The following is a 28,000-nucleotide window of genomic DNA, read 5'->3' as shown; positions in this document are numbered from 1 at the left end:
CACACCTGCACCTGGGCGCTGTCAAAGCAAACTAGCTCCCAGCACCCCCAGCCCTACCACCCCTCATCACCGCTCCCCCACACCATTCATTTCCCCCCCAACTGCTCACGGGTCAGACCCTCTCTTGGACACCAGCCCCCACAGGCCCCTCCTGGGCCCCCACCTGGAAATGGCCCCCAGACCCCCGTCTTTTGGCCTTGCAGCATCCCTCACCATCCTCAGGCCAGGTTGGCTTACAGCCCAGCTCTGAGGACCCGTGAGAGCCGGCCCAGGGGGCAGCAGCCCAGGCTGTCAGCCCCTCGAGGGGGCCCTGCACCAGCCCAGGTCTCGGCCTAGGGGCTCAGGCCCCAGTGCTCCAGGGTCCCTAGGCCTCCCCCCTAGATGGTGTCCCTGTGGCCAGCCCCGTGCTCGGGGCCCAGACAGGCTTGTGGGCTTCTCCCCGAGGCCTGGAGGTCAGCGCCCAGGGTGGAGGGCCAAGGACCCCAGAGACCTCGGGGGTTGGACCCCGGAAATGCAGCCGCCCTGCCCACCTGCACTCAGGCCCCGCTCTGACCCAGGGCTCATTGGCCGCTCCCAGGCGCAGGCTGACCTCTGCCCCACCCCACCCTGTGCCCACCCCCGGCAGACCCAGGTTGACCTTTGCCGAATCCTGGCTGACCTTGGGCTCTCTAAGGCAGGACCCTGGTTGACCCTGGCTGATCCTGGCTAACCCTGCACCGTGTGTGTGTGCGGGGCCTTCCCTGGGCAGAGGGCACGTGCCCACCTCCCAGACGGGACCCCTGAGGCAGGACAGGGGCACACGGCTAGTGAGCGGTGGGGCCAGTGGACACAGACACCTGGGCAGGTCCTCAGCCCCAGAGGACGTGACCGGGCCTGAGTGCGCCTGAGCGGGGCTCCAGGGGCCCCAGGGGCCTGGAGTGAGGCGCGTGTGGGTGAGTGGAGTGTGTGAGGGCTGCCGGGTGTCTGTGTCCCCAGGCCCTTCTGTCTCCTCCCTCTTGGCGACTCTGTGCTTCTCTTTGGCTCTCATGCCTCTCTCTGCCTCGTGCAGCCCCGTCCCCCTCACCGACCCTGGTGCTGTGTCCCTGCCCTGATCCCTCTGTCCCCCTGCGAGAGAGGGGTCCTGCTGTGCGCCCTGTGGGCTGCTTCTGTCTTGGTCTGCGATCTGGGGGAAGCTGCCGGGGTCCCAGAGCTGAGCCCACCGTCCACCCCTGGCTGTAGGGCCCACACAGGGAAGAGGAGGGATGGGGTGCATGCGATTTGGGGCAGCAGAGTCATGGCTGGGCCCCATACCTGGGCCTGTCTCTGCCTTGGGCTCAGCCAGCATGGGGCCCACATCTTGAAGGGGCCTGTGGCTGGCAAGAGCACTCTGACCCGGCCCAACCCGGGCGGATGCCAGAAAAACCTATGCAGACCCTGGTGGAACCCTGCCTGACCCAGGTCTGGCACTGTCTGACTGAGGGCTGACCCTGACCGACCTTGAGTTGACCCTAGCTGACCCTGACCGACCTCGAGCTGACTGACCTGACTCATTGATGCTTTGCCTAGTCCTGGCTGACCCTGGACTTTCTAAGACCTGATCCTGGCTGACCCTGGCTGATCCTGGCTGACCCTAGACTGACCCTAGTTATCCTGGCTGATCCTAGGCTGATATTGTCTATTAGCCAGTGATGGCTGATAGCCAGGATATCCCCTGTTATCAAGCTATAGCCTGGTATCAGATAACAGGCTATCCCCCAGCTGACCTTGGGAAGACCCTGGCTGACCCTAGGCCCGTGGGGGCTGGTGGGGGAGGGGACAGGGCCCTCTCCAGGTCTTGGGAAACTCACTGACACCCGCCCCCCCCAACCAGGACTCCCCTGGGCTTTGGCCCTGGGCCTAGGCCCCAGGCCCACCTGGCCAGGTCTCAGTTTTGGGGCCGGATTCTCAGAAGAGCAGCCTGGCTGGGACACCTGGGTAGGGCTGTGCTCACAATGACTCAGTAGCCATCTAGAGCTGTTTTGAATGTTTCAGCAGATGTTGAGGTGCAGGAGTCTCGAGAAGAAAGAGAAAAACAAGAGCACACAAACACCGCTGCCTCCCCCACCCTCTCCCCCCGCACCCAAGCCCTCCCCCTCTGTAACTCTGCGCCTGGCGACCCTTGTGGACGGGGTTCTGGTTCCTGTACCCAGGGCCCTGGGCCAAGTTTCTTTCCATCAAGGTGGCCTGGCATCTACAAACACCTTTGGACCCTGGAAGGGGTGAAATCAGTGATGGGGCATCACCTCATTTCCATTCTGTGTTCAGACCAAGAGGATCACCAGGAGTCTCAGGGTCCTGGGAGGTTCTTCTTCCTCCAAGTGAGTCACTTTTTATAAAGTTCAAGATCCAGGACCCACCGAGGGAGACTAGGGCTCAGGATCTAAGATCAAGTGATGAAGCCAAAGAACAGGGGCTTCCTGATGAATGGAAAGAAATGAGGGCTGGAACCCATGATGAGGGGCAGGACCAAGTGAGGGTCAGGGCCCAGCGATGAGGGCCAGGACTAGGTCCCCAGAACCAGGACTCAGTGATCAGGACCAGGACTCAGTCACCAGGACCAGGGCCCAGTGATCAGGACCAGGACTCAGTCACCAGGACCAGGGCCCAGTGATCAGGACCAGGACTCAGTGATCAGGACCAGGACTCAGTGATCAGGACCAGAACCCAGTGATCAGGACCAGGGCCCAGTGATCAGGACCAGGACTCAGTGACCAGGACCAGGGCCCAGTGATCAGGACCAGGACTCAGTGATCAGGACCAGGACTCAGTCACCAGGACCAGGACTCAGTGACCAGGACCAGGGCCCAGTGATCAGGACCAGGACTCTGTGATCAGGACCAGGGCTTAGTGATCAAGACCAGGACTCAGTGATCAGGACCAGGACTCAGTGATCAGGACCAGGGCCCAGTTATCAGGACCAGGGCCCAGTGATCAGGACCAGGACTCAGTGATCAGGACCAGGGCCCAGTTATCAGGACCAGGGCCCAGTGATCAGGACCAGGGCCCAGTGATCAGGACCAGGACTCAGTGATTAGAACCTGGGCTTAGTGACAGGGCCCAGGGCCCAGTGATCAGGACCAGGACTCAGTCACCAGAACCAGGACTCAGTCACCAAGACCAGGACTCAGTCACCAGGACCAGGGCCCAGTTGATCAGGACCAGGGCCCAGTGATCAGGACCAGGACTCAGTGATCAGGACCAGGGCCCAGTGATCAGGACCAGGACTCAGTGATCAGGACCAGGACTCAGTGATCAGGACCAGGGCTCAGTGATCAGGACCAGGACTCAGTGATCAGGACCAGGGCCCAGTGATCAGGACCAGGACTCAGTGACCAGGACCAGGGCCCGGTGATCAGGACCTGGGGCCAGTGATCAGGACCAGGACTCAGTGACCAGAACTAGGACTCAGTGACCAGAACAAGGACTCAGTGATCAGGACCAGGACTCAGTGACCAGGACCAGGGGCCAGTGATCAGGACCAGGACTCAGTCACCAGAACAAGGACTCAGTGACCAGGACCAGGACTCAGTGATCAGGACCAGGACTCAGTGATCAGGACCAGGACTCAGTGATCAGGACCAGGGCCCAGTGATCAGGACCAGAACTCAGTGATCAGGACCAGGACTCAGTGATCAGGACCAGGACTCTGTGATCAGGACCAGGGCTCAGTGATCAGGACCAGGACTCAGTGATCAGGACCAGGGCCCAGTGATCAGGACCAGGACCCAGTGATCAGGACCAGGGCTCAGTGATCAGGACCAGGACTCAGTGATCAGGACCAGGACTCAGTGATCAGGACCAGGACTCAGTGACCAGGACCAGGGCCCAGTGATCAGGACCAGAACCCAGTGATCAGGACCAGGACTCTGTGATCAGGACCAGAACCCAGTGATCAGGACCAGGACTCAGTGATCAGGACCAGGGCCCAGTGATCAGGACCAGGACTCAGTGATCAGGACCAGGGCTCAGTGATCAGGACCAGGGCTCAGTGATCAGGATCAGGGCCCAGTGATCAGGACTAGGACTCAGTGATCAGGACCAGGGCTCAGTGATCAGGACCAGGACTCAGTGATCAGGACCAGGGCCCAGTGATCAGGACCAGGACCCAGTGATCAGGACCAGGGCTCAGTGACAGACCAGGACTCAGTGATCAGGACCAGGACTCAGTGATCAGGACCAGGACTCAGTGACCAGGACCAGGGCCCAGTGATCAGGACCAGAACCCAGTGATCAGGACCAGGACTCTGTGATCAGGACCAGAACCCAGTGATCAGGACCAGGACTCAGTGATCAGGACCAGGGCCCAGTGATCAGGACCAGGACTCAGTGATCAGGACCAGGGCTCAGTGATCAGGACCAGGGCTCAGTGATCAGGATCAGGGCCCAGTGATCAGGACTAGGACTCAGTGATCAGGACCAGGGCTCAGTGACCAGGACCAGGACTCAGTGACCAGGACCAGGGCCCAGTGATCAGGACCAGGACTCAGTGACCAGGACCAGGGCCCAGTGATCAGGACCAGGACTCAGTGATCAGGACCAGGACTCAGTGACCAGGACCAGGGCCCAGTGATCAGGACCAGGACTCAGTGATCAGGACCAGGACTCTGTGATCAGGACCAGAACCCAGTGATCAGGACCAGGACTCAGTGATCAGGACCAGGGCCCAGTGATCAGGACCAGGACTCAGTGATCAGGACCAGGGCTCAGTGATCAGGACCAGGGCTCAGTGATCAGGATCAGGGCCCAGTGATCAGGACCAGGACTCAGTGATCAGGACCAGGGCTCAGTGACCAGGACCAGGACTCAGTGACCAGGACCAGGGCCCAGTGATCAGGACCAGGACTCAGTGACCAGGACCAGGGCTTAGTGACCAGGACCAGGGCCCAGTGATCAGGACAAGGACTCAGTGATCAGGACCAGGACTCAGTGATCAGGACCAGGGCCCAGTGATCAGGACCAGGACTCAGTGATCAGGACCAGGACTCAGTGACCAGGACCAGGACTCAGTGACCAGGACCAGGGCCCAGTGATCAGGACCAGGACTCTGTGATCAGGACCAGGACTCTGTGATCAGGACCAGGACCCAGTGATCAGGACCAGGGCCCAGTTATCAGGACCAGGGCCCAGTGATCAGGACCAGGACTCAGTGATCAGGACCAGGGCTCAGTGATCAGGACCAGGGCTCAGTGATCAGGACCAGGACTCAGTGACCAGGACCAGGGCCCAGTGATCAGGACCAGGACTCAGTGATCAGGACCAGGGCTTAGTGATCAGGATCAGGACTCTGTGATCAGGACCAGGACTCAGTGACCAGGACCAGGGCCCAGTGATCAGGACCAGGACTCAGTGATCAGGACCAGGGCTTAGTGATCAGGACCAGGACTCAGTGACCAGGACCAGGGCCCAGTGATCAGGACCAGGACTCAGTGATCAGGACCAGAACCCAGTGATCAGGATCAGGACTCTGTTATCAGGACCAGGACTCAGTGATCAGGACCAGGGCTTAGTGATCAGGATCAGGACTCAGTGATCAGGACCAGGACTCAGTGATCAGGACCAGGGCCCAGTGATCAGGACCAGGGCCCAGTGATCAGGACCAGGACTCAGTGATCAGGGCCAAGAACTTGAGTGCTATTATTGTAGAGGTCTTACTTTATACTGTTTGATGAAGCCTAGTTCTAGTCTTTGCCTAATATTTTGGGTACAGAATCAGCTCGTGATCCGTCCATGCACCTGAGACCCTCCTTCATCCATGAGGCAGGCATTTGTGTCTCAAGAGCCTCTGCCCCTCTCCTTCCCTCCACTCATTCAGAGTCTGAAAACTTTTGCCTTTGGGATAATTTATTATTGCACCAGAAAATAGGCCTTTGTGGGTGGGCCCGTGACTTCTGACCAGGACTGATGTCTATTATTCAGCTTGGCTCTCTGGAGGCTCCTCAAGTTTCTTTCCTGCCAACACAAGAGGGGTCAGGGCCTGGTGGGCTCCCGAGGTGGGCAGCGTCCTTGCCAATGCCCTGTCCCCACCATGGCCTGCCTGCTGTCCACTGGCTGAGTCCAGGGATGGCCACACCCAGGGAAGCAGATGCCCTGCCCTGGAGGGGTACACAGGGTCTGCCCCCGGCCTGCACAAGTCCTCAGTATCTATATGGGCACCGTCCCCCTCTGAGGCCAGACCCCCACTTGGGAGGGACACTCCAGCTCTGGTGAGGCTGGGCACTCCCACCCCTCAGCCCACAGCTCTGCCTCCTTGCCCACCTGCCCAGCTGGCTCCTGCTTAGTACTGGGGGACCTCCCGGCTGTCCGGCATGGCCCGGATGCTTGTCACGGTCAGTGCTGTGCTGTAGAAGAGGCTTAGCAGGAAGAGGGTGAGCAGGGTGACGGTCGTGGGCCACAGGCTGGCCTCCGGGCTGTCCTCCTCGGGCGCGTCCTGCATCACGTCCAGCACCAGCCAGGGCTGAGGTTCTGTAAGACACAGAGGGCTTGCCAGGCCTGGGCCCTCCCCTGCACCAACTCTCAGGAGGGGACACTGGCAGCCAATGCCCGGTCTCAGGGCTGAGGCTGCAGATGCCCAGGGAAGGGGCCAGGACCCTGCAGCTCTGAAGACACCCGCAGGACTCCTGCCTCTGGGGTCTCAGGACACCTTAGGGAGAGACGTGGCAGGGCAGGAGGGTGGGCATGGCTCTGCTGCTCCAAGGAGAGTTAAAGGCCACGGACTCCTGACTCCCAGCCCTGCCTGTTTCCTCAGCAAGCCCTTGTTCTTGGACCTTCATGGCCTGGGCCCTGGGTGGGGCCAGAGAAGACCAGCCATGCCCACCCTCAGGGTGCTCCAGCTTGAGGCATGGATCTTGGTCTGTCATTCAGTGTGCCAAGGGCTGGATGGACAAGACCAAGGGGCTCTGTTGCTCTCCCAGGAAACGGCTGATAAAGCTACAAGGAACACAAGGAAGGCCCAGGTGAAAGCCCCAGCTTGGGGTCCCAGGCCTAGACCTTGCATGTTAGTTGGGATCTGGACCTGCTTGTCATAATTGACCCATCCACTCATCCATCCACCTCTGCATCCGTCCACTACCTGCCCATCCATTCGCCCGTCGACTCATTCATCTTTCCACCCGCCCATCCTTCCATCTACCTGTCCGCCTGTTTGTCCATTCACCCACCTATCCATCCAACCTCCATACATCCAGCTCTCTGTCTGTCCATTTGTCCATCTGTTCATTTATCTGTCTGTCTGACCATTCACTCATCCACCCACCTGTTTGTGCATTTGTCCATCCGTCCATCCTCCTGTCCAGCTGTCTTTCCACCCTTCCATCTGTTACGTGTTCTCTCTGTGCTGTCTGCTGGCTCCACCCTCATCTGCTGACCCTTCCTCCTCCCCTCTCTCCAGAAAGCTCCTCCTGTGGTCAGGGCCTGGCTCTGGGCGGCTGGCCCACCTTCTCTGAGGCAGCACTTCCCCATTGTTTCACCCATCACCCTTGGGGACTGACCCTTGAGAAGGGGGCAATGGCCAGCATTGGCAGGGGTCTCCAGCCCACCTTGGCCCTGGGAGAAAAGAGAGGCAGCCAGAAGGCCATGTCCCCTGGGGGGGCCCCAGAAGGTGTCTAGACAAGAACAGGGGCCCAGCTGCCCCCTTGTGGGGGCCCTGAAGCAGGTGCCCCACAGCAGTCATGGCCTGTCCTTCTGGGCTCTGTCTCCCCAGGCTTCCCTCCTGCCCGGAGCTCTGAGCAGAAGTTATCGAGGGTCCCTGGGTGGAGGTGCTCTCTTCTGACCCCTCCCTCTGCCCGCCATACTGTCCATGGTTTGGGCCACACTTGGGCTCAGGAAGGGATGGGAGACTTGAATCTGGGGGCCAAGCAGGGAGCAGGTGCTGGGCTTCTGCAGTAGGTGTCTGAGCTGTGCCCAGCTGGACACACAGGGAGGCCTGAGGCCAGCAGGGTCCTGGGGCAGTGGAGCTGGGCCTGAGGCACTTCTGGGCGCTTGGACTGGGACTCCCCTAGCCTTCCTGGAGCTGGGTTAGGGCTGTCAACTTCCTGCACCTGCAGAGCTCAGGCGTGCACGCGTGCGCGCATGTGTGTGAGAGAGAACATGTGCATACATGAGAGCATGTGTGTGTGTGTGCACGCCCCTGTGTACGTGCAGAGCGGCGGGGTGTGGGGTGGGTAGAGCTGTGCCTGGGGCGGGGGTGGCCCCTTTGTGTTCCGTCAGGGGCTCTCCTGTGCAGAGGGTGGCGCAGGGCCTCTGGCGTCCAGCCCTCTCTGAGTCTCTCCTCCAGTCCCGTCCTGGGCGCGCTCTTGCTCTTCCCTGTCTGGCAGGCTCCCCACTCTGCCTGGCTCGTGCCTACTGGCTGCCCCTAGAGGCAGCTTCCTGAACTACAAGTGACCACCCGTCCCCGCCCCCGGGGACTTTCGTGGGGCCACTGCTCTCACACCAGGCTGTGTCTGCTTTGTATGGTCAGCACCCATGCGCGCGCGCACACACACACACATACACAAGTGCACAGCCATGAAGGCATGTCCAGCGCCAGGCTGAGGGGACGCCGAGGCCTGGAGAGGGTTGGTGCTGTGGCTTTCCTCGTGGGACCTGCCCCCTCCCAGTGTGCGCAGACCTCGAGGAGGAGCACGGACAGACAGGCGGCCGCAGGGAAGCGCAGAGCTGCTTCAGGCGAGCATGGAGTTTATTCAAGGGCTGGGGCAGGGCACTCAGTAGCAGACCCCATCCACCTCTGACATGACCACGGACACGTTCACGTGGGTGGGTTTACCCGCCAGGCGGTCGATGGTCTTCTGGGTGAAGGCCAGGGGCAGGGCCTCGTGGCCCACCATGCAGGAGAAGGTGTCCCCCTGCTTCCAGACCTCGGCGTCCACGCGTAGCACGCTGGTCACGGCGAAGGTGGCAACGCTCTGGCCAGGCTCGGGCAGGGGGCCCCAGGTCAGGTACTTCTCGCGGGGCAGCTCTTGATTCCCCTGCAGCCAGCGCACCAGCACGTCCTTGGGGCTGAATCCCCGCACCAGGCACGTCAGCGTCACCAGCTCGTTGAGGGCCAGCTCCTCCGACGGCGGCGGCAGCAGATGGACCTGAGGCCGGAACGCGTTTGCTGCGGGGCAGAGAGTGGGTCAGGGGTCTGCGCGGGGCAGAGAGCGCCCCCTGGCCCCGGGCCCCGGGCCTCAGTTTCCCTCTGCGAGGGGTGGGCGGGGCTGGAGAGGGAGGGCCGGGCTCAGGAGGGCGCCTCCGTGTGCAGGGCCCAGCCGCCCACGCGCGGTGGTCCAGGCCCACCTGTGTCTTTCTTGATGGTGGCGGTCAGTGAGCTCTTGGACTCGGGGTGGGTGGCAGAGCAGGAGAAAGTCTGTCCACTGTTCCAGGGATCGGCACAGCCCGGCAGGACGCTGGACACGCTGTAGCAGCCGCAGGAGTCACGCTTGGGCGACCCCTGGACGGCGGTCTTCCCACCTGTCGGGGTCCAGGTAAAGCTGGCGCCCTCGCCGCTTTTCAGGCCACTCAGTGTGCATGTGAGGCTGGCGTTGGAGCCCAGGAGCAGATCCTCAAGGGCTGGTGGGTGCAGGGACAGGCTGGGCTCACAGCTCGGCACGCAACACTGACATGGTTCTGAAAGACAGGCAGGTCAGTGAGCCCTCTGCCTGCCTCTCCTTGCCTCCAGCACCAGCCCGGGCCCCTCCTGGCATCCCTGCTGGGGGCTCAACCCCCCCTCGTCTGAGTAGAGCGCCCACAGGAAAATGGTCCACCCTGGGTCGGGCTGGGAGGACAGGGCCTCACCCCAGCCTGCCCTCTGACCTTGAATTTTGCAGGGCATGTTCACGGTCTTGCTGGCTTTGGAGAGGTGCTGCACTTGGCAGGTCACGGACTTGTCATCTGGGCATAGGCTGGCCGGCAAGGTCAGCTGGCTGCTCATGGTGTACAGGCTCCCGGCCAGCACGGCGGGGAAGTTCCTGATGGACACGTCGTTGCCGCTCTGATTCCAGGTCACGCTCAGGGGCGCCGATGGGAAGAAGCCCTGGACCAGGCAGCCGAGGACCACCTGCCCGGCTGGGTCATTCTCAAGCCTCAGTGGGAAGATGCTGGGGCTGGCTTCACTCACTGAAACACAGGGTGCACTGTGAGACAGCAGCCCTCTGCTGACCGTACCCCTGATAGCCCCACGAACGCAGGGCGATGCCCACCTTTCCTTTACACAGAGAGTGAGTGACTGGCCCAAGGCCACACAGCTTGTATGAGGTGCCCCTGGGGTCAGCAGCGCCCACCTGAGTCCAGGCGAGCCATTTCTGAGCATTCCCCTCAGGGCTCTGATCATGGGGACCACACACGCTCTTCAGACGGGGTCTCTGGGTCAGGCCACTCCCGGGTGGGGGTCCTGGCTGACACAGGGCTCTCTCACTGACCAGCTGGGGCTGTGGGCACTGTAGGCGCCTCAGCTGCCCTCTGTGTGGTGGGCCCAGCTTGCCCTCCCCCAGGGTGTGGGGGATCGTGGGCTAAGCAGAGCCAGCAACCTGGGCTCGAAGCTGAGTCTGTGGGGGCTTAGTTTGGCTGTCCTGGGGCTCCGGTGGGGAGGGGGAAGCCTGCCTTCTGTGTCCCCCTCCCACTCCCTGGCTTGTGTCTCAGTCACACTGCCCCCCCCGCACCCCCACCCCGACGAATCCCCCCGCCCCCTCTCCTAAACCAGCAGTTGGTTTCCGTGGACTACGAGGGTTTTGAGGCTGGAAGCCCAGTAACAAATCAGCCCTTCAGGGCTGCCCCCTGGATGGCCCCTACAGAGGGCGTGGGCTAACCTGTGTTTTCACAGTCCCCTTCCTGTCAACAGGTGAAGGCAGAGGGGAGAGTCAGAGGTGCACCAGGGGCTGCATGGCCCTTGTGTGCCCCCAGGAAACACGGGGTGCTATCTGGCTGGACAGCATGGCTCTGGGAGCGATCCCTGCTCAACCCACGCCTCCAGGTCAACTCAGACACTAGCCCAGTCCACCCACATTCAACCCAGCCCAGCCCAGCCTAGATTAGTCCATTTTAACCCAGCTCACCCCACCTCAACCCAACTGGGCCCAGGTCAACTCAGTTAAAACCATTTCAACCCAATTCAGCCCAGCTCAGTACAGCCCAGTTAATCTCAGCTCAGCCAAGAAGAGCCCAGTTTAGACCAACTGAGAGGGTAACAGGCAGGAAGGCTAGGGGTCTCCAAACAGAGGAAATAGGCTGCAAGTGTCAGACATTTTTTTTCTCTCCCTTAAGCGGCAGGAGGAAAAGACTACAAGTGTCAGATGTTTTCTCTTCTCTGTACAAATGTAGAAGCTTTCTTTTACAATTCTGTGTTGCCATGACGACACCTGGTTCCACCTGAACTTAACTTTTCTCAGACCTTGAGGTAACTAATGCATGTTTCTTATGGAAATGTTTTCCTTAAGCTGTGTTAATGAACTACGTATTTACTCTATACTCTGTCTGTCTTCAAGTCAGTTCCACCTAAGACTCCAGCTTGACAAACCAGTGTATTTTACCCGTGCAAATATTCTCTTAAGCTGTGTTAATGAACTATGTATTTACTCTATACTCTGTCTGTCTTCAAGTCAGTTCCACCTAAGACTCCAGCTTGACAAACCAGTGTATTTTACCCGTGCAAATATTCTCTTAAGCTGTGTTAATGAGACCACGTATTTGCTTGGAAACCTGCCTTTCTTCAAGATTCATGTCAATCATTTTATGGCCTGGGACGACTCACTTTGTGTCAACGTTATCTCAAAATGCACGCTGTGGGTGAGGGGCCAGGTGCCAGTCTCTGAGTTTTGAGACATTTCCTTTCTCTAATTAACAGCCTCCTGATAGACATGTAACATATTCCTAAAGACTAGCAGGGGGGCCCTCTTTCTGCCCCCTTCTGATGTCTATGTCAGAAGCTGTCTCTCTCTCTTTTATACTTTAATCAAGCTTTATCACACAAAAGCTCTGAGCGATCAAGCCTCGTCACTGGCCCTGGACTGAATTCCTCTACTCTGGAGGCCAAGAATCCCAGCATCATTCATGACTCAGCAACAACCTTTCAAGCTCAATCTAGTTCAGCCCAGTTCAGCCTAGTTCAGCTCACTTTACCTGTCTCAGCCCAGTTCAGTCCAGCTCAGTTCATTTTAGTCTAATTGAGCCCAGCTCTACCCAGTTCAGCTCAGTTTGCCTAGACCAGCTCAGTTCAGCCCATTTCAGCCCAGTTCAGCCCAGTTCACCCAGCTCAGCCCAGCTCTGCTCATCTCAGCCCAGTTCAGTGCAGCTCAGTCCAGTTCAGCCCAGCTCAGCCCAGCCTAGCCTAGCTTAGCCCAGTTCAGCCTAGTTCAGCTCAGCTCACCTATCTCAGCCCAGTTCAGCCCAGCTCACGCAACTCAGGCCAGCTCAACCCTGCTCAGCCAGCCTAGGCCAATCCAACCCACTTCAGCTCATTTCAGCCTAGTTCAGCTCAGTTCACCCAGCTCAGCCCAGCTGAGCTCATCTCAGCCCAGTTCAGCTCAGCTTAGCCCAGCCCAGTTTAGCCCAGCTCAGCCCAGTTCAGCCTAGTTCAGCTCAGCTCACCTATTTCAGCCCAGTTCAGCTCAGTTCACCCAGCTCAGCCCAGCTCAGCTCATCTCAGCCCAGTTCAGCCCAACCTAGCCCAGCTCAGCCCAGTTCAGCCCAGCTCAGCCCAGTTCAGTCCATTTTAGCCTAATTGAACACAGCTCAGCCTAGTTCAGCTCAGCTCTACCAAGTTCAGCTCAGCTTTCCTAGCCCAGCCCAGTTCAGTCCAGTTCAGCCCAGTCCAGCCCAGTTCACCCAACTCACCTAGCTCAGGCCAGCTCAACCCTGCTCAGCCCAGCCGAGGCCAGTTCAGCTCATTTCAGCCCAGTTCAGCCTAGTTCAGCTCAGCTCACCCAGCTCAGCCCAGGTAAGCTCATCTCAGCCCAGTTCAGCTTAGCTCATCTCAGCCTGGTTCAGCCCAGCTCAGCCCAGTTCAGCTCAACTCAGCCCAGCTCACCTAGCTCAGCCCAGTTCAGTCCATTTTAGCCTAATTGAACCCAGTTCAGCCTAGTTCAGCTCAGCTCACCTATCTCAGCCCAGGTAAGCTCATCTCAGCCCAGTTCAGCCCAGTCCAGCCCAGTTCACCCCAGCTCAGCCCAGTTCAGCTCAACTCAGCCCAGCTCACCTAGCTCAGCCCAGTTCAGTCCATTTTAGCCTAATTGAACACAGCTCAGCCTAGTTCAGCTCAGCTCTACCCAGTTCAGTTCAGCTTGCATAGCCCAGCCCAGTTCAGTCCAGCTCAGCCCAGTCCAGCCCAGTTCACCCAGGTCACCCAGCTCAGCCCAGTTCAGCCCAGTTCAGCTCAGCTTGTCTAACCCAGTCCAGTTCAGTCCAGTTCTGCCCAGTTCATCCCAGCTCACCCAACTCAGGCCAGCTCAACCCTGCTCAGCCCAGCCTAGGCTAGTTCAGCCTAGTTCAGCCCATTTCAGCCCAGTTCAGCTCAGTTCACCCAGCTCAGCCCAGCTTAGCCCAGCTCAGCCAAGTTCAGACCAGTTCAGCCTAGCTCAGCCCAGTTCAGCCTAGTTTAGCTCAACTTACCTACCTGAGCCCAGTTTAGCCCAGCTCAGTCCATTTTAGCCTAATTGAGCCCAGGTCAGTCCAGTTTAGCTCAGCTCACCCAACTTAACCCAGTTCATCCCAGGCTAGCCCAGCTCAGCCCAGTGCAGCCCAGTTCAGCCTAGTTCAGTTCAGCTCACCTAGCTCAGCCCAGTGCAGCCCAACTCAGTCCATTTTAGCCTAATTGAGCTCAGCTCGCCTAGCCCAGCCCAGTTCAGGCCAGCTTTACCCAGTTCAGCTCAGCTTGCCTAGCCCAGCCCAGTTCAGCCCAGTCCAGCTTTCAGCTCTCTGCCCAGTTCAGCCTGCTATGTAGAGCATCCTGCTCCGTGTCTGGTGGGTGGCAGTCTGCCTTTCTTTTTAGAGCCTGTCCTCTGTCCTCCCACCCCAGGAGGCCCTAGTGTGCCCAACTACAGAGGAGATGACCCTCAACAGCTTTTGGGACCCACCTGCTCATGGCTGCCCAAGGGTCCAGTGCAGCTGGGAGGGGCCCTTGCCTTTTGTCCATGTGGCCCCGCACTGCAGGTCCCTCTACTCGCTTGCCCCAGAGGCGCTGGAGTGGGTGGAAGCCTAGGCCTTGTCTAGGCCCTCCTGATGGCTGTGTAGTCTTAGCTGACCCTGCCCCTCTCTGGGCCATTTGGGCTGTTGGTGAGGCTGATGCTGTGAGGGGCAGGCTGGGATAGACTGCGTGACCCCATAGATGGGGTCATTCACCCACTTCCTGTCCCACCAGTTGCGGCCGCTTGCCTCCACGTCATGTCTGGTCTGTGGTCTGGCTGTGGTGGGGCCAGGTGTGTGTGGCCTGGACTGTGGGACCCCCAGGAACTTGACCCTGGCTGGAGACCTTGTGGGTGCAGAGGCAGGAGCCATGTGGGGGTGGTCGTGGCCCCAGGGGGCTGTCCGTGGAGCTGGGCTGGGGGCCGAGGCGAAAAGAAGCTGAGGTCACAGTGGAAGAAGCAGAGGCCACAGTAGCCAGAGTCAGGGGCCACAGTAGCCAGAGTCAGGGGCCTAAGGTCTCTGAGGGACACATGGCCCCAGAGTGGAGAAGAAGTGAGGCTGGAGGGGGGAAGGCTGCACAGGTCAGCAGAGGCTGGAGCCCCGAGAGGCAGGCACTTCAGGGTGACCCCAGCGAGCAGGCTCCCTAGACCATCAGGGCGCAGGGCGGCTTGTTGGGTGGGGCCTCTCCAGCCTGGCCACGACCCTTCCTCTTCCTCCAGGGGTGGCGGGGTCCTTGACTGGAGCTGGAGCGGTGGTGTGGGGGTCACCCCTATCTGGAGTCTGGAGTCCTGTGTTGGGGGGTGGCTGACCTGCCCCTGCTGCCTCCGCCCTATTTCCTGCCCAGGATTCTCTGACCAGCTGCCCTGCCAGCTGCCCAGGTGCTTGGCCTCCCTGGTGACCCTCAGGAGGTGGTCCCTGCCTGGGCACACACGGGCTGAGGGGCTTGGTCTGCATCTGTGTCCGTATAAAATTTGTTTATTTTACTTTTGGCTGTGCTGGTTCTTCCGTTGCGATGTGCAGGCGCTGCTCTGACAGCGAGCACAAGCTCTCGTGGCGGCCACTCTCGTGTGGAGCACAGGCTCGAGGCCTGTGAGCTCAGCAGCTGCAGCCTGTGGGCTCTCGAGCCTGGTAGTTGTGGCTCACGGGCTTAGCTGCTCTGCGGCAGGTGGGATCTTCCTGGACCAGGGATTGAACTGGTGTCCCCTGCATTGCAAGGTGAATTTTTAACCACTGGACCACCAGGGAGGCCCTGATGCTTCATTTCTTCACACACAGAAGGTTCTGGAGCAATACAGGGACCAACAGTCCCCTCTGGGGAAGAATACCGTTGTGGGGAGGGCGGCTGGCAGGTGGAGATGCTGGGCCTCAGGGGGAGACCGGCTTTTCCCTGGGGCAGGGGTGGGGCCGGTAGGGTGGGAGGAGGAGACAGATGGAGGAAAAGGAGCCCAGGGTGTCGTGCCAGGTGGGCACATACACCCTGGCTTGGTTTAAGGACCCCTGGGGTCTATCATGAACCCTGGGACACCTGTAGTGCCACCCACAAGGGACATTTCCTCCCAGGCTGCCGGTTGGCCTCAGGTCCACCCATGTCCACTGTGCTAGCAGTGTCTGCATCACGGAGCCTGGCTCTGAGGGTCCTTCTTCTTGCTGGCCCTCGCGTGCCCGGGGCTCTGTGCCTTCTGGGGGTCCCTGTGTCCCTCATGTCCCCTGGCGCTGTCCCTGAGGGAGCTGGAGGAACAGGACTCAGGATGTGTGGTCACACGTGGCCTGGCGGGCATGCAGGAAACAGAGGAAGGTGGTGGGGCGTTTGAGGGCCGCAGTCTCCAGCATCCTGTGCCCCCATACAGATAGTACTACCCTACCAAGGTCACAGATGGGCATGGAGCTTTGGGCAGAAAGAAGAGCTTGGGCTTGAGACGGATGGACATGGGGTCTATAGGACTGAGAGCTGCAGAGTTTTGGGGAAGGGTTTGAGCCTTAGTGGGCACTGTTGGTAAAATTCACTGAGCACCCTCGGGAGTCAGGGACTTGTTCAGTGTGGGTCCAGGCTGGAGAGGAAAGAGCCGGGACTGGACAAGTCCTCCTGGGCTTCTTTGGAAGCAGGAGGGGCCTCAGCATGGCCAAGGCCTGCTGCCTGGCAGTGAGGGTCCTGGGGCTGTGACAAAGACCTCACTGCAGGGCTCAAAACAACAGAAATTTAATCTCATGCTTCAGAGCCAGAGGGAGACTTGAGTTTGATCCCTGGGTTTGGAAGAGCCCCTGGAGAAGGAAAAGGTTACCCACTCTAGTATTCTGGCCTGGAGAATTCCATGGACTGTATAGTCCACGGGGTCCCAAAGAGTTGGACATGACTGAATGACTTTCACCTGGACCCAGATGCCTGAGATCAAGGTGTGGGCAAGGCCGTGCTCTCCCCTGCCTTCCTACCTCCTCCAGCTTCTGGCCGCCCAGGCATTGCCCCCATCTCTGCCTCTGTCCTCATATGACCTCCCATCTAGGTCTGGCCTCCCCTCCTCTGTCCCTTGTAAGGACTCTTGTCATTAGATTTAGGGCCCACCTGGACAATCTCATCCTAAAATCCTTTAATCGTATCTGCAAAGACTGAATAAGGTCACATTCATGGGTCCCAGGGCTTAGGATGTGGACATAATTGCTGGGGGGCACCATTTAGTGGTGGGTTAATGGAGAAGGAAGAGGAGGAGGGACAGAGGGGACCCTGAGAAGCTGGCATCTTGCTGCTGGGAGGGCACGTGCAGCAGGGTCACTGGTTCAGAGCCCAGCTGGCTGGCATAACCCTTCTTGTCCTTCTCTGCAGCCCTGTTCTTGGCCGATCACTCACCTTCCAGCCCCACTAGAGGGGCTGCCTGCCACTGTCCTCGGAGAGACAGCAGGGAGCGGTCCTGAAGCAGGGGCTTAGTTCCCTGTCCTGGAATTGAACCTGCATAGCCTGGATGAAATCCTGGAGTCCTCGCAGCTAGAGCACCAGGGGCTGGAGACTAGAAGGAAGGATCGCCTGGCTCTTGCCTCATTTGAAAGCATGAATGTTCCAAGGAGGCAAACACTGTAAATACAGGTGCGAAGTTTATGATTAGAGACACAGCACAACACGTGGAAAGCACAGAGATAAGAGGTTTATTTATTCAAGACAGAGCAAGGCGGAGATACCAGCCCGGAAAGAAAGGGTGTGGGCATCCTCCCTAATGGGGAGGAGTGCAGTGAAGAGGTTGTTAACTCGTGTGTGTGTTGGCTTACGCGTGTGTTGGCTCAGGTGTATGTAGACTCGTGTGTGTTGACTCGTGTGTGTTGACTCACGCGTGTGTTGGCTCAGGTGTATGTAGACTCGTGTGTGTTGGCTCACGCGTGTGTTGGCTCATGTGTATGTAGACTCGTGTATGTAGGCTCCTGTGTGTTGGCTCACGCGTGTGTTGGCTCAGGTGTATGTAGACTCGTGTGTGTTGACTCACGCGTGTGTTGGCTCACGTGTATGTAGACTCGTGTGTGTAGGCTCCTGTGTGTTGGCTCACGCGTGTGTTGGCTCAGGTGTATGTAGACTCGTGTGTTGACTCGTGTGTGTTGACTCACGCGTGTGTCGGCTCACGTGTATGTAGACTCGTGTGTGTAGGCTCCTGTGTGTTGGCTCACGCGTGTGTTGGCTCAGGTGTATGTGGACTCGTGTGTTGGCTCACGCGTGTGTTGGCTCAGGTGTATGTAGACTCGTGTGTTGACTCGTGTGTGTTGGCTCACGCGTGTGTTGGCTCACGTGTATGTAGACTCGTGTGTGTAGGCTCCTGTGTGTTGGCTCACGTGTGTGTTGGCTCAGGTGTATGTAGACTCGTGTGTTGACTCGTGTGTGTTGGCTCACGCGTGTGTTGGCTCAGGTGTATGTAGACTCGTGTGTTGACTCATGTGTGTTGGCTCACGCGTGTGTTGGCTCAGGTGTATGTAGACTCGTGTGTTGACTCACGCGTGTGTCGGCTCACGTGTATGTAGACTCGTGTGTGTAGGCTCCTGTGTGTTGGCTCACGCGTGTGTTGGCTCACGTGTATGTAGACTCGTGTGTGTAGGCTCCTGTGTGTTGGCTCACGCGTGTGTTGGCTCAGGTGTATGTAGACTCGTGTGTGTTGACTCACGCGTGTGTTGGCTCAGGTGTATGTAGACTCGTGTGTTGACTCGTGTGTGTTGGCTCACGCGTGTGTTGGCTCAGGTGTATGTAGAGTCGTGTGTTGACTCGTGTGTGTTGACTCACGCGTGTGTTGGCTCACGTGTATGTAGACTCGTGTGTGTAGGCTCCTGTGTGTTGGCTCACGCGTGTGTTGGCTCAGGTGTATGTAGACTCGTGTGTTGACTCACGTGTATGTAGACGCGTGTGTGTAGGCTCCTGTGTGTTGGCTCACGCGTGTGTTGGCTCACGTGTATGTAGACTCGTGTGTTGGCTCATGCGTGTGTTGGCTCAGGTGTATGTAGACTCGTGTGTTGACTCGTGTGTGTTGGCTCACGCGTGTGTTGGCTCAGGTGTATGTAGACTCGTGTGTGTTGACTCACGCATGTGTTGGCTCACGTGTATGTAGACGCGTGTGTGTAGGCTCCTGTGTGTTGGCTCACGCGTGTGTTGGCTCAGGTGTATGTAGACTCGTGTGTTGACTCGTGTGTGTTGACTCACGCGTGTGTTGGCTCACGTGTATGTAGACTCGTGTGTGTAGGCTCCTGTGTGTTGGCTCACGCGTGTGTTGGCTCAGGTGTATGTAGACTCGTGTGTTGGCTCACGCGTGTGTTGGCTCAGGTGTATGTAGACTCGTGTGTTGGCTCACGCGTGTGTTGGCTCACGTGTATGTAGACTCGTGTGTTGGCTCACGCGTGTGTTGGCTCAGGTGTATGTAGACTCGTGTGTTGACTCGTGTGTGTTGACTCACGCGTGTGTTGGCTCACGTGTATGTAGACTCGTGTGTGTAGGCTCCTGTGTGTTGGCTCACGCGTGTGTTGGCTCAGGTGTATGTAGACTCGTGTGTTGGCTCACGTGTGTGTTGGCTCAGGTGTATGTAGACTCGTGTGTTGGCTCACGCGTGTGTTGGCTCACGTGTATGTAGACTCGTGTGTTGGCTCACGTGTATGTAGACTCGTGTATGTTGACTCACGCGTGTGTTGGCTCAGGTGTATGTAGACTCGTGTGTTGGCTCATGCGTGTGTTGGCTCACGTGTATGTAGACTCGTGTTTTGACTCACGCGTGTGTTGGCTCAGGTGTATGTAGACTCGTGTGTTGACTCACGCGTGTGTCGGCTCACGTGTATGTAGACTCGTGTGTTGACTCCTGTGTGTTGACTCACGCGTGTGTCGGCTCACGTGTATGTAGACGTGTGTGTGTAGGCCCCTGTGTGTTGGCTCACGCGTGTGTTGGCTCACGTGTATGTAGACTCGTGTGTGTTGACTCACGCGTGTGTCGGCTCACGTGTATGTAGACTCGTGTGTGTTGACTCACGCGTGTGTTGGCTCAGGTGTATGTAGACTCGTGTGTGTTGGCTCACGCGTGTGTTGGCTCAGGTGTATGTAGACTCGTGTGTTGGCTCACGCGTGTGTTGGCTCACGTGTATGTAGACGCGTGTGTGTAGGCTCCTGTGTGTTGACTCACGCGTGTGTCGGCTCACGTGTATGTAGACTCCTGTGTGTTGGCTCACGCGTGTGTTGGCTGACGTGTATGTAGACTCGTGTGTTGACTCGTGTGTGTTGACTCACGCGTGTGTTGGCTCAGGTGTATGTAGACTCGTGTGTTGACTCGTGTGTGTTGACTCACGCGTGTGTTGGCTCAGGTGTATGTAGACTCGTGTGTGTTGACTCACGCGTGTGTCGGCTCACGTGTATGTAGACTCGTGTGTGTTGACTCACGCGTGTGTCGGCTCACGTGTATGTAGACTCGTGTGTAGGCTCCTGTGTGTTGGCTCACGCGTGTGTTGGCTCAGGTGTATGTAGACTCGTGTGTTGGCTCACACGTGTGTTGGCTCACGTGTATGTAGACGCGTGTGTGTAGGCTCCTGTGTGTTGACTCACGCGTGTGTCGGCTCACGTGTATGTAGACTCGTGTGTGTTGACTCACGCGTGTGTCGGCTCACGTGTATGTAGACTCGTGTGTAGGCTCCTGTGTGTTGGCTCACGCGTGTGTTGGCTCAGGTGTATGTAGACTCGTGTGTTGGCTCACGCGTGTGTTGGCTCACGTGTATGTAGACGCGTGTGTGTAGGCTCCTGTGTGTTGACTCACGCGTGTGTCGGCTCACGTGTATGTAGACTCGTGTGTGTTGACTCACGCGTGTGTTGGCTCACGTGTATGTAGACGCGTGTGTAGGCTCCTGTGTGTTGACTCACGCGTGTGTTGGCTCACGTGTATGTAGACTCGTGTGTTGACTCCTGTGTGTTGGCTCACGCGTGTGTTGGCTCACGTGTATGTAGACTCGTGTGTGTAGGCTCCTGTGTGTTGGCTCACGCGTGTGCTGACTTGCGTGTGTTGACTCGTGTCTGTGGGGCAGTTCTTCCGGGTTCTGTCCTCTGGCCGATCACCTCTCCTCTTTCCCACACTTGACCTCTCCTCAGGCTCTCCCCGTATGCATAAGCATTTTTACTGAGAAAGATTCTAGCACAGGCCACCTGGAGGTTCGACCACACTTATTCTGGGTTGCACCCTCCCTTTATGACCCTGGAGGAGCCTTCCTGCCCAGGTACAGCTGGGAAGGATCCCCTGGCCTCAGGAGTGATAGATGGGGTCCTCTTGTCTCTACTTGAGCAGATCTCAGCTCCTGCCATGAGTTTTGCCCTTGGAGTGTCAGGGAATCACTTGCTGCACTTGGCAAACTCCACCTGCTCAGCCCAGGGCCCTCTCTTTTCTACCTCACCCCTTTCCCTCCTGACTCGGGGAAGACATGTGTGGTCTGTGTGTGATGACGCCCAGATCACAGGGCTGAGGTACCTCATTCTGGGGTCCCCAGTGGGTCTCATGGTCTGGGGTGCAAGTCAGAGAGAGAAGACACCCCACTCTGCCCTCAGAAGTCCCAGCTCAGGGGACAGGGAGGAGGGTACCTGGCCTTGGCTTGAGAGAGCCCTGCAGGTACGGTCTGGTCTCGGGCCTGGTTTCCTGAGACTCTATGAGTCTATGCAAGTGTGTAGTGTTGACCTGTGAGGGTGGAGCACGGCAGCGCTGTGGCCTTGGCCTTGTATGAGGCTCTCTCTTGATCTCATGTTCTATTTGGACCAGACTCTTGGTGTCTCTGGACAACCTCAGAGTTGCCCAACCCTGGGTGTTCTACCTTCGATCCCTGCAGGCTGCTTGGTCCGTGTTAGCGTCCATGGGATGTGGTCTCCTAGCATGGATGGCGGCTCTCAGAAGGGCCTTCACCATGAATGGTCTCTCCTGTCAGCGTTGACCATGACTGACCCTTTAGGGTTTGCCTGCTGGGAGTGGGACTGTTGTTTGACCTTCACGTGGGGAAGGGTGGTAAGTCAGGGCCAGTGGAGCAGGTGTGGTGGAGGCTGAGGCAGGGTCTCTGTGGGCATCAAAGGATGCTTGAATCAGGCTTGGCTGGACACTTGGGTGCTTAGGACCCAGAGCTGTCTTCTGCCTGCTTCCCTCTGATCCTTGTCCACTTCCTTGGGTGGAGGTACCTCCCACTTCCATGGGACCACAGCTCCTCTAAAGTATGTACATGGGATTTTTTACTTTAATGAACTTTACTTGGAAAAGTTAGGAGAGAGAGGTCAGACAAGGCCACAGTGGGGGGGTTTTGGGGTGGGCTTCTGGGCTGAGTGGTGGGGTTGGGTGGATTGCTGGGCTGAGTGGGCTGCGGTGCAGGCCCTGTGGAGAGAGAGGTCAGACAAGGCCACAGTGAGGGGGTTTTGGGGTGGGCTGCTCGGCTGAATAGGTTGTTTGGGGTGGGCCTGGGCTGAGCTGGCTGCGGGGCAGGCCCTGTGGTAATCCCCCTGTGCTGTGGGACCTGTCTTCTACTGTGGAGGCCCTGCCTGCAGCCCTGGAAACTCCCACAGCTCTCCCCAGAAGGGTTTCCCCGCCCCCTTATTCTGCAGGCCCAGGGCCTGGGGGTGGACAGCAGGAAGGGTGGACAGGGGAGCAGGGCAGGGCCCTTGGACCTGGGGCAGGGAGGCGGGGACTGAGGCTGGGGAGGGAGCTCTTGGCTTGGTTGGGCTGGACTCAGATGCTGGTTGGGCTGGACTGGGGCTCTTGAGTCTTAGGTGGGCTCTGGACTCTAAGCATGGGGTGGGCTGTGAGATCCAGGCCCTCCATGTGTTTTGGGGACTGTTCTGTTAGTCAGGATGTGGCCCCCACCCCAGGGGCCTGGGAGGAGCCGAGGGCAGTCAGTGTCCACGCCCAGCCCAGGTCTCTGGAGGGGACAGATGCTCTCCTGGGACTTTCCCCCAAGTGGGGTGGGTGTGGGGGCTGTGAATGGTGGGCCTCCTTGTTGCCTTTGACCTTGAGACTGAGCTGGACTGTCTGGATGCCTGCGGCTGGTCGTTGAGCCCCTCAGTGGTTGTCTGCCCCTTCCTCCTTCCCAGGGCAGCTTGGCAGCCGCAGGGATGCTCAGATGCCAGGAGGCAGCGGGCGCTGCGTGATGTTGGTGTAGTCTTGGGGGCCCTGGGGCTGCCCCTGGAGAATGGCGGCCAGGACCCACTTCACCTGGGGGAGGGCACGTGTGAGGCGGGTTCTGAGCCCAGCCGGGGCTCCCCCTCTCTGGGCGCCCCGCCCGGAAGTGGGGCATCCGTGCCCACCTTGCAGAGGCTGACGGCGGCGCCGTAGCTCGTGCTGAGCAGGAAGAGCACGATGAAGACGAGGAGGCTGGTCCAGGTCTCCTCCAGCTCCTCGCTCTCAGCTTCTTCCGCACACAGGTCCTCGAGGGCCAGCTCTGTGGGCACGGGCGGTTAGCCCCCTGGCCTGGGGTCAAGGTGGGGAAGACAGGCCTGGCCACCCTTAGGGAGTGGAGGGAGCTGGGCCTGGTGCCCTGGTCCTGGGTGGCCCCCATTCTGGCCCTTCCAGCTGGCCCTGGCTGTGGGGGCAGGAGGGCCCTGAGCCGGCAGGCAGCTGTGTGGGGGACTCCGGGCCCTGCCCTCTCGCGTCCATCCCTAACCCCCAGGTGGTTGGTATTTACTCTCCCACCGTTTCGCACAGCTTCTCTGCTGACCGCTGGTCACTTGCACTCAACCCTGTGGGCTCCTCAGCTCTGTCCCACTCCCACTCTCCACTGCATGGCAGGTGGTGGCCCCCCGGCCTGGAGAGTGCCCTCCTCCATCAACTGCACGGCCCGTGGCTGCCTAGTCCAGCCCCCTGGGTCCCATTGCTGCTCAGCTTCACTCTCGTCAGGGGCTGGCCTCCCTGCCTGGAGCCCTCAGGAGAAGCCAGGACCCGGGACGGCCCCTGGAGTCAACATATCATCACAAGTGGTGATGGGCTGTGCCCAGGCAAGTGGACCTTGCCCAACGTGTGGGAATCCAGAGCTGCCCCCAGCCCCCTGCTCCTCCTGTCCTGGGGCTGGGCCTCTCCTCTCCCAGCACAGCCTCCACTCTGGGCTCCCTTCAGGGTGTGGGCTGTGCATGTGGTGGTTTCTGTGGATGTGTGGTGGTGACCGTGTGCTGTCCACATGTGCATCCACACACATGTCTGTGTGAGTGTGTCCATGTCTGTGTGCTCTCAGGTGTGTGTCTATGTGTGTCTGTCCACATGCCTGTGTGTGTCCATGTGCGTCCATGTGTCAGCGTGTGTATCCATGTGTCAGCGTGTGTATCCATGTGTGTTCCCATGTGCCTGTGCATCCTACTGTTCGTCTGTGGAGTGCAACTGACAGAGAGGCATTGGCCCGGGGAGGCTGGGGCCACAGCAGGAAACCAAGTGGGGCAAGGGAGGGTCCAGGGTCCAGGGTGTGAGGGTGTGACCTGAGTGATAGAGTGTGGGTGTGGTCTTGGTAAAGGGTGTGGCCTGGATGAGAGGGTGTGAGGGTGAGAGGGTGTGAGGGTATGAGGGTGTAGCCTGGGTGAGAGGGTGTGAGGGTGTGAAGGTGTAGCCTGGGTGAGAGGGTGTGTCTGGGTGAGAATGTGTGAGGGGGTGGCCTGGGTGTTAGGGTGTGGCCTGGGTGAGAGGGTGTGCCTGGGTGAGAATGTGTGAGGGTGTGGCCTGGATGATAGACTGTGAGAGTGTGGTCTTGGTAAAGGGTGTGGCCTGGGTGAGAGGGTGTGAGGGTGAGAGGGTGTAGCCTGGGTGAGAGGGTGTGAGGGTGTGAAGGTGTAGCCTGGGTGAGAGGGTGTGTCTGGGTGAGAATGTGTGAGGGGGTGGCCTGGGTGTTAGGGTGTGGCCTGGGTGAGAGGGTGTGGCCTGGATGAGAGGGTGTGAGGGTGTGCCTGGGTGAGAATGTGTGAGGGTGTGGCCTGGATGATAGACTGTGAGAGTGTGGTCTTGGTAAAGGGTGTGGCCTGGATGAGAGGGTGTGGCCTGGGTGAGGGTGAGAGGGTGTGATGGTGTGAGGGTGTGAGTGTGTGGCCTGGCTGAGAGGGTGAGGGGGTGTGAGGGTGTGGCTTGGCTGAGAGGGTGTGAGGGTGTGGCCTGGCTGAGAGGGTGTAGCCTGGGTGAGAGGGTGAGAGGGTGTGGCCTGACTGAGAGGGTGAGAGGGTGTGAGGGTGTGGCTTGGCTGAGAGGGTGTGAGGGTGTAGCCTGGGTAACAGGGTGAGAGGGTGTGGCCTGGGTAAGAAGGTATGAGGGTGTGAGGGTGTGGTCTGGGTGAGGGTGAGAGAGTGTGAGGGTGTAGCCTGGATGAGAGGGTGTGAGGGTATGGCCTGGGTGAGGGTGAGAGCATGTGAGGGTGTGGCCTGGCTGAGAGGGTGTGAGGGTGTGGCCTGGGTAAGAAGGTGTGAGGGTGTGAGGGTGTGGTCTGGGTGAGGGTGAGAGCATGTGAGGGTGTGGCCTGGCTGAGAGGGTGTGAGGGTGTGAGGGTGTGTTCTGGGTGAGAGGGCGGGCCTCTTGTGAGTGTGTGGGATGCTGCCTGTGGCTGGCAGTGGATGGGTGTGGAGCCTTGGCACCAGTGGACATGGTGGCCTGAGGGTGCTTGGGAGTGGTGGGTGTGTCCCAGACCGATTCAGAGTGGAGTGAGACTGAGCAGCAAGATGGGGCGCTGGCGCTGAGCCTGGCCCAGCAAGACGGCATGGGTGGGGGATTTCAGAGGTGGGGGCCAGAGGAGCAGACCCCAGGCTAGCCCACATGCGCAGCTGGCCTGTTTGTACCCCAGAGGTGACAGTGGAGGGACCTGCATGCTGGTGCCTATGTGCAGGTCTGACTTGACCCGTTTCTCTATCTGGAGGGCCTGTGTGTGAGCAGCTGAACTTGGGAGCTTGGGGGCTTATCTGTGTCCAGAGGGGCTGACAGGAGCCTCGGGTAGAGGCCCCACCCCGGGGGTCTGAGACCCTCAGAAAAGGCTGGGGTGGTCCCTCCCCTAGGACCGCCCTCTGGCTCTTAGAACTTGCTGAGTGGGCAGAATTCATAGTGGGGTAGGGGGAGGGCCTCAACATGGAGAGTGATGCCGGACAGAGCCCTGTCTCAGGCCTGGCCGCCTGCCATGCCTTCCCTTCCTCTTTGCTGGGACATCCCCCCGCACCCCGACCCACAGCCCACGAGCCCCAAGAACAGGCATGCCCGGGGCTCTGAGCAGGCACCAGAATGTTTATTGACAGTGGACAGAAGGTCCCACTGGCCCTCCCTTGCCCCTGGAGAGGGGCGGCGGGAGGGCAGGCATTATTTACCGCTGTTAATGAGCACCGATTTCTCCAGGGTCCTAGTCTTGGGCAGTGCCTCATGGATCACTTGGCAGGTAAACTCATCATCCATCTTCCACTTGGCCTTGGGGACCGCCAGGCGGCTGTAGGCGAAGAAGGCGGGGGTGTTGTTGTTGGCCCTGTGGGGCTGCGTGGTGGTGTGCTGGTCTGCGCGCACGGGTTTCTTGTTATGCAGCCACCGCACAGAGATGTCCTTGGGGAAGAATTTCTGGATCAGGCAGGTGAGGGTGAGCTCCTCCTCATTCTCCAGCTCCTTTCTGTCTGGCCAGAACACGTAGACCTTGGGGGCAACACGCTTGCCTGCGGACAGGTGTGTGGTCAGCCAGGCTTCTCCCAGGAGGCCCACCTACCTCCCCTCAGCCTGCCGCTCACCAACATCCTTGGAGATGGACCGCTGGATATCCATGGGCAGGTCACCGTGGCTCACTTTGCAGTAGTAGGTCTCACCTTCCACCCAGTCAGTGACATCCACCGGCAGGGTGGACGTGACAGTGATCGTCCCGTTGAACTGGGTCTTTATGTCGAGGGGGTCTGCGTGCACAGGTTTCCCATTTGCCCTCGACCAGGTCAGGCTCAAGTTCTTCGTGCTGGCCAGGTCCACAACCAGGCAGGTGATCTTGGGTGACTTGTTGACGTACAGCTCGAGGGGGGTGGGTGGGCTCAGGTAAGTGCTCACGCCGCGGGGCTCGGACTCGGCTGTGTGTGAGAGGGGCCCACGTGAGGTTGGCCGCCCTCCTCCCTGAGACCCCAGTGTCTGAATGTCGGCGCAGCTGAGGGTCGTACCTGTGCACCTGCGGGCGTGGTTGTCGAAGTTGAAGCCGTAATAGTTGACCCGGCAGGTGTAGGTTTTTTTGGACACCCACTGGCCCTGTGTGATGTTGACTTCACTGTAGGTGGAGGTCACATTGCCCTCCTGCATCTCGGGGCCGGATTGTGCATACAGTTCTTTGGACTCATGCCCATCCACCAGCCAGGTGACCTTGATTTTGCCTGGGGTGTAGCCAGAGATCCAGCACAGGAGCTGGATGGTGGTGTGGGTGTCGCCATTGGGGTTGCAGGAGGAGTAGAAGAGCTTCACTGAGGGGTCGCTGAAGTTCTTGGTGCACTCTGGGGGCAGAGGTGGCAGATGTGGGACTGGTCTCCCGGGGACCCCAGCCTCTTCTCCCTGCTCCTCCAGTCCTGGCTGGCCCAGCCCCGACCCCTGGCTACCTCACCGGCTACCCCAGCCCTGGCTCACCAGTGCTGATGGTTCCCATGGTGGTGTAGTTGGTCTCAGCGTGGAAAACACTGCAGGTGAACTGCTTGGACTGCTCGCCTGAGACGGTCAGCTGGCTGGTGGTAATGTAGAGATCGGAGTTCGCCATTTGGATGCTAGGGAAGGTCAGTGTGCTCCCGTCCAGGGGCACTGTGTCCCAGGTCACGGTCACTGACCCTGGGAAGTAGCCCTTGACCAGGCAGCCCAGCATCACAGAGTCTTCCTTTGTGCAACAGGACCTCAGGGGGTAGACGGATGGTCTCTGGTTGGAGGCTGTGGGGACAGGACCAGGGTCAGTGCTGCTCTCAGGACTGTCACCCATACGTGCCAGGCTGACTGCTCACCTGGGGTGGGCTGTGGAGCTGAGGTGGGGTGGTCTGGTTCAGGGAGCACTGGGACTCTGCTCCAGCCTTGAGGGACAGATGGCTTCTTCTGGGTTCTTTTCTCGCCTCCTGACCCCTCCAGGGACCCCTCCAGTGAGCAGCTGTGCTCCACCTCCTGAGCCCACCAGGAATCCCACCAGTGAGCAGTGACAGTCACTGCCCTTGGCCTGAGTGGTTGGACACAGGACACTTGAGTGGAGGTGTCACTTCCTGGAGGTGGGTGCTCAGAGCTCATGACCTCTGTCAGTGCCTGGGGACCGGAGAGACCTCCAGGAGATACCAGGCTGTTCTTCTGTCCCCACTCAGACCCCTGTTGGAGATCAGGGACTCTGAGAACCCCAGGAACCATGAGTCTGTCCGCTCTGCCCACCTTAGCCCTGGCCTGGGTCAGAGACCCCCAGGGATCACCAGGCTGCTTCCCCACTCCCATAACTCAGAGCCCCCTGGGGA

General features: G+C 59.2%; 2 gene segments (V, D, J or C); both read right to left on the bottom strand.

Moving 5' to 3' along the window:
• Nucleotides 1-8,717: 8,717 nt before the first annotated feature.
• On the bottom strand, nt 8,718-9,925 carry LOC129550723 (Ig alpha-1 chain C region-like). The segment is given in 3 exon segments: nt 8,718-9,112; nt 9,292-9,621; nt 9,808-9,925. Coding segments are annotated over 3 exon segments (843 nt in total).
• Nucleotides 9,926-25,871: 15,946 nt separating this feature from the next.
• Nucleotides 25,872-27,489, bottom strand: LOC129550111 (immunoglobulin heavy constant epsilon-like). The segment is given in 4 exon segments: nt 25,872-26,212; nt 26,285-26,608; nt 26,696-27,019; nt 27,150-27,489. Coding segments are annotated over 4 exon segments (1,329 nt in total).
• Nucleotides 27,490-28,000: the final 511 nt, after the last annotated feature.

Source organism: Moschus berezovskii, chromosome 21 (genome assembly GCF_049115385.1).
Source record: "Moschus berezovskii isolate FMDL1 chromosome 21, NW_MosBer_1.0, whole genome shotgun sequence".
Taxonomy (NCBI): Eukaryota; Metazoa; Chordata; class Mammalia; order Artiodactyla; family Moschidae; genus Moschus; species Moschus berezovskii.
Note: the sequence above shows the minus strand (reverse complement) of the source record. Positions and strands in the feature narration are given on the sequence as shown.